The sequence below is a fragment of the Coenobita brevimanus genome, unplaced genomic scaffold, assembly GCF_032717465.1.
Source record: "Coenobita brevimanus isolate Jiangsu-jjx unplaced genomic scaffold, ASM3271746v2 jjx.HiC_scaffold_2061, whole genome shotgun sequence".
NCBI classification, from domain to species: domain Eukaryota; kingdom Metazoa; phylum Arthropoda; class Malacostraca; order Decapoda; family Coenobitidae; genus Coenobita; species Coenobita brevimanus.
The window spans coordinates 32,899-43,708 of record NW_027642954.1 but is presented as its reverse complement, the minus strand read 5'-3'; the positions used below and the strand labels follow the sequence as shown (position 1 = coordinate 43,708).

Sequence of the window (10,810 nt, the reverse complement as noted above, 5' to 3'; positions counted from 1 at the left end):
AATCCTTATATTGCTTAGTTTCTTGGGAGTTTAGTTGCTCAAATTTCTACTATTTAGAATCATTAGAATATTTAATGCTTAACTTAGGATCAGTTCTTAGAGACTGCTGCTGCTACTACTACTACTGCAACTACTACTACTACTACTGCTACTGCTATTATGACTACTACTACTATTGCCACCGATATTATTATTATTATTATTATTATTATTATTTTTATTTAATGACATCTGTTTTTAGCCTACTCCTGCTACCACCAGTTGATTTTATTTAACTTATGAAGGACTTCTGGTAGGAAATTGAGTTACTGAAGGCTATATCAAATCCCTTCAGTTTGATAGCTCTCTTGTCTAGAATAAAAAAACAAAAACAACCGTCTAATAAAATCGTCTGAGGATAGCAAGAATAATCGTATGTTAAAAAAAACATTTCAGTGAAGGGATTGAATCTAGGTTGCTTTAGAACTGAATCAGATGATCAGGAGGCAGTACAAAGTAAATAAAAAAATAAATAGATAAATAGACCAAACCAAAATAAACTACGGTACTAAAGTCGTTAGAAAATGATACAGGATGAACAATTGATATTTATTTTCCTGTACATTATAACGGTGTTCTGCACAAATGTACACTGAGATTGTATCATATTGTGTGGTGCTGGTACTCTGATGGCCAAAGTTAGATGTTTTGTTACTTCTATTTCCAGACTATTTTATTAAGAGAAACCATACATAGCCAAAAGGATGAAATCAGTATCTATACCTACATATACAACTATTATGTTTGATGCAGTAGTAAGTTATCGTGCCATATTCCCTTTTTACTTCATAGCTGCCCATCCCATCTCTGGCACATATTCTTGAGCGGCTTAGTTTGCTTTTTATGCCTAAGATTCGCTTCTCTGTTATTTATATCGTCGTTATATCAACATATTTTACATTAATAGCATACAAGACGATATTAAGTTGTAATATGCAAACAGGTAGCCGAGGAAGAGATGCTACTAAATCTCAGATGCAACCAGACGGTGCTAAGGTGTATATGTGTGAAATAATTGCTCGGAAAGAAGGGTTGTGGAATCTCCAAAGCAACTTAGAATACAACCTTTAGCTCACGTCTGTATGTGGTTGCTGGTAAGTTATGGCTCTACGGACATACAGTGATACCCGTCTTTATCTGAATCCAGGCGAGGTAGTGGGTGACCTTAGCATATACCCCGGGAGTGTCCACACCGGCGCAACCGTAGCCCCAGGACACAACCCCCACGAGTTAATACCTCCCGTCTTCTCCCTTCCAAGCCAGAGGACCTCCAGAATCTCCTTGGCAGGCATCGTGGTTGTGCTTGTAGGTGCAGATCATGTTTGAGGTCACGACGTTCCCTAGGTAGCCTTGGCAGTCTGCAGTGAACATCAGGGGAAGCTCCACCTCCTGTAGCACCTCGCTGAATGATCCTCCAGAGGACGTCGCACCCCAGCCAGTTACGATCCCGTTCTGTCCCTCGAGTTTCTGTTGTGTGACGGAACAGGGCAGGCAGATTGGTTTCACGCCGTTACTGTAGGTCACTGCCTCACTCGGTTCCAGGAGAGCTATGTCGTTGTTCACCGTCTGCCTGTCGTAGGCCTCGTGTATGATGACTTTGGAGACCTGCGCTGTAATGGTGTACCGTGTCGGTCTGGTCGGGTCTCTCCAATGGTCTCCAAGTGTGACGTAGATCTGATCCATGGGGTAGTGTGCAGCGCAGTGGGCAGCCGTCACTACCAAGCGATCGGCAATCAGCACTCCGCCGCAAAATAGCGCGTTGATCACCTTGTTGCGAACGGCTGCCTGCCACGGCCACTCGTTCTGCCCAGCATCCTGGCCGTTTACAATCCTGGATGGATTTTTCAGGCCGCACTGCCCTGTCTGTGGCGAAGACGTAGGAGGTCGGGGACGAGTGGTGCCTGATCTGAGGAATTACAGAAGACTTAGTTAATACCTGGAGAGTTGTAGGTAGCAGACAGGCCAACTACAACGTGTTTATTCTAACCTGACGAACGTCCCTAGCCGCTTGCAGCGCAGCTGATGGCCGCGTGTAGTCAGTTGATTTAACCAGCAACCAGGGAGACTCATTCCTACCTCATAACTCAGAATTTCATGCAACCACAAATTAGCATGCAATTTGTGGGAGTGCCCCAGTTCTGTTCGATGAAGACAAACCGACTAGTGGTTGTCTAAGTGAAAAATACGCACTGACTGAAAAAAAAAACACACACACACTCAATGCACTGATGTATTTTTTAGATGGGGATGAATCTTAAGGAACTACCCCGTCCCTCTGTCACGCACTAGCATGCTTCAGACATGATGTGCTTCACCCCTGTAGACTTCAGCAACTTTAGCCAAGTACACCACACCACACCACACCAAACCACACACATCACACCAAACCATACCACACCACACCACACCACACTACACCACACCACACCATACCGCACTACACCATACATCATACCACACCACACCACACCACCCAACACAGCACAGCACACCAAACAACGCCACACCACACACCATACCATTCCACACCACACACCATACCACTCTCACAACATACCACACCACACAATATCACCCTCCCACCACACATTACACCAGGCATGGGTCCAAGTACATGTGCCAGTACTTGTGAACAAGTACAAGTACTGAAGAAAAGTACAAGTACAGAAGATTTGCCTAGTACTTAAGTCCAAGTGCTTGACAGTGTACTTAAGTAAAAGTACATTTCAACAGATTATCTATTATTTTTTATAGACATGTTTATTTCAATTTCAGTAACAAATATCTAGTGAAGAAGCATATTATGGTAATATAATACAGTGATCTTACTAAAATGAATAGAGTTAAGCCCCCCCAAAAGTACCTATCTGTGTAGTTCTCAGATTTTAGACAGTGAACCTCGGGCCACAGCGCCTAAGGGAGGTGAAGATCTACCTACAGGGCGGCAAGAGATGCCCATAGGGCTTTGTGAGTGAAGGTGATCAGAAGTGGGCCAACTCGCAGGTAAAGGTAATGAGACAAATTCTAGTCAATTTTCTAGTTTAACTGATAATACAAATTTTAATAATACAAAATAGATTTGCGCTATAAACGAGAAGTGTGATACTTGCAGTTTAGAAAAATATGCAAGCAAATTATAATTTCCTTAGTTTGAATTTAATGATTTGCCTAGTAAGCAATAATGTCGGAAAATTAAACATTAACAAATACTGTACTAAGCTCAACCTGTGAGAGGTCCAGGTGGATGGTGCATTTAATGGCCACATTGTGAAACGTTTGTGGTTGCTCTAAAACTGTCAATTACAGAAGTTAAAGTTTGCAACTTGTTACAGGGCAGGTTATCACACATTTATTTGCCTTGTTTGAACACCAAAAATCCACATTTGACCAAACTCTTTATGTCTTAAAACAGTTTGCTGAGCCGTGTTCTGACAAATTTGTATTTATAGGCCAAAGTGCAGTTAGCCACGCCAGTGGCCATATGACAAAACCTCAACACAAAATGGTGGTCAGGTCATCGTTGGTGTTCAATATGAAAGTCAATCTTGGAATATGTACAGTACAATATCCAGTTAATTTCAATGCTTATAGATAGTAACACATGAAAATTTCTCAACTTTTTATTAAAAAACCCTCCCCGCCCCCATGGGTAGTGGCATTCAGCTGGATACACCAGGCACGTAAGAGTTAACTGGTCATCCAAATTTGCTTTTCAAAGTACTGATACCATTACCAATACTGTACTAGCTACCTGTAGGACTTATCACTGGATTTCACAAACATCATAGACTCAAAATTCTTGTCTGCAAGCTGATATCTGTGCGGGCGGAAGATTTTTCCAGCGATGCTGAAGATCCTATCCACAGGTGCAGAAGAAGCAGAGACAGATAGGTATTTTTGTGCCATCTTTGCTAGAGTTGGAAATGTCTCCATGTGCTCCTTTCAGTATACTAGTAGGCTACATCCCTTTCATCAGAAATGCATGGCTGACTCAGGTATCTTTGAATTTCAGTATTAATGGACTCCTGCACCTCTGTTACAGCTGTTGATTGTTGAGCTGGGGTGGCCATAAAACTTAACAGTTCTTCCTCTTTGGTTCAGAATTCCCTGAACTGGGCCCTGGATTATCTTCTGGAAGTTCTGTGCCTGGATTCATACTTGCAGGAACTGTAGCTTCTTTGGCCATAAACTGTGCTGTAGTTATGACAGAGGACTTCAGGTTCGCCTTTTCCTCCTCTTCAGAACATCAATCCATTTTAAACCTTGGTTCAAATATGGTTGCCAGTTAATATATTTTTCGATCTTCATTCAGCTGTAGGTGTTTCTGTACTGACTTCCTCAGTTCAAATACCAGAGCACTATTATACTTTGACTGCATCTGCTCTAGGTGAAACTTGAGCCCCCGTACACAAGGAATAACTAGACTTGAGGAAACAGAGTTCTGTCGTTGGGCACAGTCAGTGACCTCCTCAAATGGTTCAAAAATTTCTAGCACATCTTGAAGAATATTTTGATCATATGCTCCAAGGGTTGGGGCACCATCCAAACTACTTAGCTTTTCTTCTGGCCCTCGCAAAACAGATCTGATCATCTTCACCTGTGAATTCCAGCGAGTGGCACAACCTGATCTATTTTTTTCTCTCCTTCCAGAACATCTGTGGCTATTGTTGACCTATGCACAAAAGATACCAATTTTGATGCTTTGCTGAGTGTAATATTTAAGTGTCCTGCATCTTTTAGGCTATCTTTTACCACCAACTGCAATGTATGAGCAAAGCAGGAGTTATGCTCAGTTGCTAATTCTTCAAACAGTTCAGCAGAATCAGCACCATCAAAATCATCAAGATCATCATCTTCCAAGTCAGTGTCATCATTTGTGTCAGTAGTGGTATCGGGGAATCCTGGCGTGTTGGCATCTGATAGCGAGGGTCAGCTGCAATAAGTAAACCACTAAAGTAAGGGCTGTCTACAACAGAAAAAGGCACAAGATCACATGCCACAAAGAGCACTAGTGCATCATCAAGTTACTTTTGACGAGCATCGTGGGTCGCACATGTCTTTGGGTCTGACACTGTAACAAAGCATTCCGTGGTTGACTGGCTAGTCCCAGTAGTGTTGACACGAGTGCTGACTTTCCTCTCATATAAAGCACTGTGTTTCCGCTGAAACAAAGGGAAAAATAACTATTAAGATGCACATATATTAAGTATATATATATATATATATATATATATATATATATATATATATATATATATATATATATCTGACAACTTTATTGTCATTAACCTAATCTGACAACCTAACCTAACCTTGGGGCTGTCGCCCCACCCCCTCGCCGGTCTTAAAAATGATGTAGATAATATCAAATTTATAAAAAATACAGCTGGGGAGTGAAAAACAGGTTGAACCTCGTGCATGTAAGAAAGTAGAGGCAGTGAAAGGGTAAACTCGTCTGCGAAAGTCATTGGAAGTCCTACAATATTATTTTAGAATTTAATATTGTTAAAAACTCCCTAAAACTTTGAAAAACACCTAGAAAATAAAATAAAAGCCGGCTGCAGGCGGGCTTACTTTTTGTCTGCCCCATGTGCATAGAAGGAAGCTGGATTACTCATTGGGTATTATACCAATTCTTCTTTTAGTTGGCGGGGGGTGTTGGTGCTACTATTACTAATACTACTTGTTAACCTTAGCAAGCTGTGCTTACTTTCATATGTTTGTAAAGGTTGGATGTAACATTTTTGCAGCTTGATATATCAATATCACACTGCTTGCAGACTGTCTTGAATGTTCCAGTAGTATATCCTGGTAATTTCCAGTGGCTCCATATGCCTGAATCCTTAGGTGATGCCATGATGCCACTCGTAGTGCTATAAATGGTGGCTACTGAAAGACTAAACTACAGTAGTGACCAGGTTGCAGACAGGAAGAAAGTCTACATGTTGTTGCCTGTTCAGTCTTGAAGTGTGTGCACCAGAGTTGCCAGATAGTACTACTACCCTACAGTAGTAGCTACAATGGAAATAATAGAATTACCACTAGTATTTAATAATTGACAGACATACTGTTTAGTAAAGCAAACAGTACAGCTAAAAAAAACTTATTATAATTTGCTTAATGTCATAGTTAAAACAGTTATTGTTATTAAATTACAGTGTACTTATGCAATGTACCTTATATGATTATTACTGTACTGTACTGGAAAAGTACTTAAAAGTACTTGATTTTTCAAGTACATTTGACCCAAGTACAAGTACACTGATTTTTAAATTCTCAAGTACAAATACTCAAAATTTTGTACTTAAGTGCAAATACAGGTACAAGTACTCAAAATTTTGTAAAGTCCAAGTACAAGCACAAGTACTTGTACGTGGAACCAAGCCTGCATCACACCTCACAACACACCATACTACCCTGTCACACACTACACAAAATCACCTCCGCACACCACATCACACCTCACCACACACCACACCACCCTCTCATGCCACACAAAATCACCTTCGCACACCACACCACAGCTCACAACACGCCATACCACCCTGTCACACATCACACAAAATCACCAATATGTAGGCATTATATAGGCACTAGTATATATCTCATATCACAATGTGCAGGATGTAGTGTCTGCAGGAGACATACACAGCTTCTCAGTAGGAATGTCAATCCACATAATGTATATCCACAATCTGGTTGTCCCGGACTAATCAGGAATGCCAAACAGCTCTGATCATGTGCCGGAAACATGACCGACACACACACACACACACACACACACACACACACACACACACACACACACACACACACACACACACACACACACACACACACACACACACACAAACACACACAGACACGCGCGCGCGCGCACATTCGTGCGCACACGTATGCCCACACACTTTAGCTGGAAGCCAGAGGGGGATATAAGTCCCAAATCACGTGTAGGAAGATTAGAGAACCTGAGAGACAGCCTGAGAGAAGAGGTTAGAGAGGGCCCAAAAATACGATCTAGGGCGGAAGACAGAGATGGGGTTAGGTAGGAGGTTTTGCCATCACGCTACGTTACGTTGTCAATCACGCGTCGATATAACTGTGTACAATTAACTCCGTAACCCAAGAGTGCTCTGTAACTCACCTCGCTTGTGATACACAAAGGGAGAAGGTGAGAAAGAGAGGCGTACCTTTTCACTCTAGTCGACGGCACATCATTTTACTAAGCAACGGCAAGTTCGAGCCATACGACGCCTCACGACCTTATAATGGTGGTACTTGGACAATTTACAACCAACCTCCCTATCTCTCTACGTCTGTCTACGGCGACTTCCATCGATACTGGCAGCAGCAGTGAGCAATGGTAAACTACGATAAACTACTCTCATCGATATTCCCACACCACACCACACCACGCCTCACAACACACCACACCACCATCTCATATACCACACAAAATCGCCCTCCCACTACACACCACACCTTACAACACACCACACCGCCCTCTCACACACCACACCAAATCACCTTCCCACACCACACCTGGCACCATACCATGGGGCAGGTCATTAACAGAAGGGCCCTGATAGTTACATGTCTATCCTACCCTTGTTACCATTAAAGGATTGTTTTCAGCTTTGGAAGGATATTCAGCAGTGAATGGGTTGATGAAGGCTGTATCTATTTTCTGGAGAGAGACGCCTTCATGTGGTGATACCGAAGGGGAGGAGGGAGATGTTGCTCGGGTATACTGGTCCCCCTCAGTTCCCTCTCTAACCTCCGAGAGGAGGATGGTGGACTAAGGTCATACCGATGCCACCACGTGAAGGTGTCTCTCTCCAGCGCCAGAATACAGGGTGGAGAGGAAGGTGAGTGAGAGACTAACAAGGAGAGTGTATGTGAGCTAGGTGGAGGAGACGAGAGAGGTGGGGAGACCGAGGATGAGATGGGGGGAATGAAGTGGAGAAGTATATGAGAGAGAGAGGGGGTGGGGTTATGAATTAGGCGGAGGGCAGGAAACAGGGCGACATGGAGGCGATTTGTTTGTGGCCATCCCTTACGGTATTAAAGCGTATGGCTATAGACAGACAATATATAACTCTCCTCATTTCCTCCCTCTGGCCATCTCTCGTGCGTTACGGGCACGGCTCAGTCAGTGTCATTGTCAATGCCTGCTCTGCATAATGTATTCACTTCCTACTCTCATTGTCACACTTGGCCAAGACTAGCAGACTGAGCCAAAGGAGTTTCTAGTAGAGCGCTATTTACGGACCATCGTGTACTGTATACAAAATTAAGAGCTGGATTCTGAGCAGCACTGGAGGCTTCGTAGCACCCTTTTCTCTACGATTTATTTTGCATATTACACCTTATCATCATCGCGTATGGTATTCATGTCGTTTAATATCGACATAATTTGCACCACCAATACACAAGAGGATCTATCTATCTATATGCCTAGGCTGCTTCCCTCAAGGATAGGCAGGTAGCCCAGACAGGACCACACACTCATAGTTTTTTTTTTTTAAATGTGTCCGACCCTGTACATAGGCTTCACAGCCTGCTCCCAAGGCCCAGTAGTCCTCCTGCTTACCATACACCTCTACATGTCACCATTTCGGCGCTAACACCTACCGTCCATATTGAATACATGCTAGGGCTGTCTCATACAGGACTGGTGTATTGGTATTAGCGAGGGTAGTTACTCATCTAAACACTCACATTAACTCGTATCATAGCCCCAAGGGAAGAAGGGACAGATCCTCACCGCACCACACCGCACGAGAGTCAACTGCGCAGTTTAAGCAGCGACATCCTCAGCAGGGCCCGACAGAGGAGTTGGTTTACCCCTGCCACATCATAGTGGACCCATCCCCTTAGCCGCACCTGACCTGACCAGATGCGGGAAAATATCCCCTCAAGGGATATTGATGTATAAGATGCAGATAAAATCGCTTAGGTAGAGATGTTACGAAGCCTGCTATGCTGTGTACAATAGGGTTCAATGATTTATGCATTTCACGGTATCTTGTGTGTTGCAGGGGCAGCTGAGTATGTTGGTGTGGCCGTGTGTCACAGTGAAATTAGAAAATGGAGAGATAATCCACACTAAACGTTGATAACGTTGAATAAGCCGTCCCCACAAAGTGCAATAAATCTCTCGGTGCAGTGGAAGAGGAGGGTTATGCAATGCACCATCTTGTATGAAAAAAAAAAGTCATATATACAACTGAGGCAAAGGACATATACAAGTACAGTACCTCGCCATGGCCGTCAGAATACAGGAGAATCCATTGTTTCTGTAGGGGAATATTTTGACGCTAGTGATGAAGGTGGCCACGAAACGGTTTGAATTCAGGGTGACATCAATGTATCCGCCCCCACAGTAGGAGATCCCGTCGCTGAGATTGTCCAAGCCATTCTGGGATATGGTCAAACGGTCCATCTGGCACAGGGGACTGCTGTAAACGTTGAAAATTGGGCAGTAGACGCGTATGACTGTGTTTATGGGTGCCTGAGCTACCCAGCGGCAGTATAGTGGGCTGGGATAGGCGTAGGGATAGTTAGGGGAGGTTAAGGGAACGGACTGGTCCGCTTGTAAGGTCACAGAGCTTGTCCCGCACGAGAAAGAGCGTGGTTGAATCTTAGCCTCCTCCTCTGGTAGGATTTTGGCTTCTTCCTCTGGTAAGATCTTGGCATCCGCTGATAAAATCTTGGCATCCGCTGGTAAGATATTAACCTCTACCACAACCCCCGCCATCGCCACCAAAACACATCGATATAGCCTTAACATCGTCAACACGAGTCGGAGGTGCGTTTAGAACTGGCGCAAAATATGTCATGACACTCCGTATATTAGTGTCAGCTCGCCCTACACCGGTACTCATAATTTACAAGTTTCTCTCAGTCATTCGTGCACATTTCACTGGAGTTCGATTTCACTAAAGTTCAATGCGTTTCAGATTGGCGCAAAATCGGTCCTGACAGTTCTTATATTAGGGTCTATTCTCCCCAGAACGGTACAGTTTTCCTCGCTGACATTTTCACATACTTCACTAACGTTCAGTGTGTTCGGACAGTGCCACACCTGGGTCATAACCTACTTTATATCATTGCCTATTCGTCCCACTCCGGTGTCAGTAATATAGTACTCGTATTTCCTGTCCCGTTATTCGCACACATTTCACTAATTACACCACAGAGGTTTTAATAGATTTTCAGCTTTTGGTGTGTGAATGTGTGTTGGTTCGGTGTACAAAGATTCTAATGAAGGTATTGATGGTGCCAGACTGAGTGCAGGTAAGGCTCAACACCTGTGCACACATACATACACCTTTAACCCCCCCCTCTCTCTCTCTCTCTCTCTCTCTCCCCTATAAACTGCAGCACCTGATGGGACTGGGCAATTTCTGGAACTTAATTACTAGTTTCTGGTTGTAGGAAATTCGATGAGGCTTGGTTATGAGGCACGAATGAGTCTCCTTGGTTACTATGCATCATGTTCGGCCAAACTTTATTCTTTCATGCAAGGAAGCAGGAATCAAAGCCCAGAAGCCTGCAAGATTGTTTCCTCCAAGAAGATGATATAAACAAGATAACAGAGAGCCAAATTCAAGATCCCTTCATTTCGAGATGCCTGGACACACTGCGTTCGGAAGACTGGAGATCATAGGCAGAAGGAAATACAGACAGAAGACAGTTCCAGAGCTGACCTGTTGCATATATGAAGGACCGGTAGTAATGGTTAACCCTTGCATTAGAGGGTTGGACA

The 10,810-nt window shown here is 43.5% G+C and overlaps 1 protein-coding gene across 1 annotated transcript; it reads right to left on the bottom strand.

Moving 5' to 3' along the window:
* Positions 1-1,056: 1,056 nt before the first annotated feature.
* Positions 1,057-9,617, bottom strand: LOC145389773 (venom serine protease 34-like). Its single transcript, XM_080264938.1, has 2 exons — positions 9,300-9,617; positions 1,057-1,945 (listed from the first exon to the last, which is right to left on the bottom strand). Exons 1-2 carry the CDS (start codon positions 9,482-9,484, stop codon positions 1,270-1,272), a joined length of 861 nt encoding a protein of 286 aa, XP_080121064.1. The 5' UTR covers positions 9,485-9,617; the 3' UTR covers positions 1,057-1,269.
* Positions 9,618-10,810: the final 1,193 nt, after the last annotated feature.

Coding starts and splice junctions, on each gene's coding strand:
- LOC145389773 (XM_080264938.1), bottom strand. CDS start 9,484: ATGGACCGTTTGACCATATCCCAGAATGGCTTGGACAATCTCAGCGAC. Junction 1,946..9,299: donor ATTCTGACGGCCATGGCGAG/GTACTGTACTTG, acceptor GTAATTCCTCAG/ATCAGGCACCACTCGTCCCC.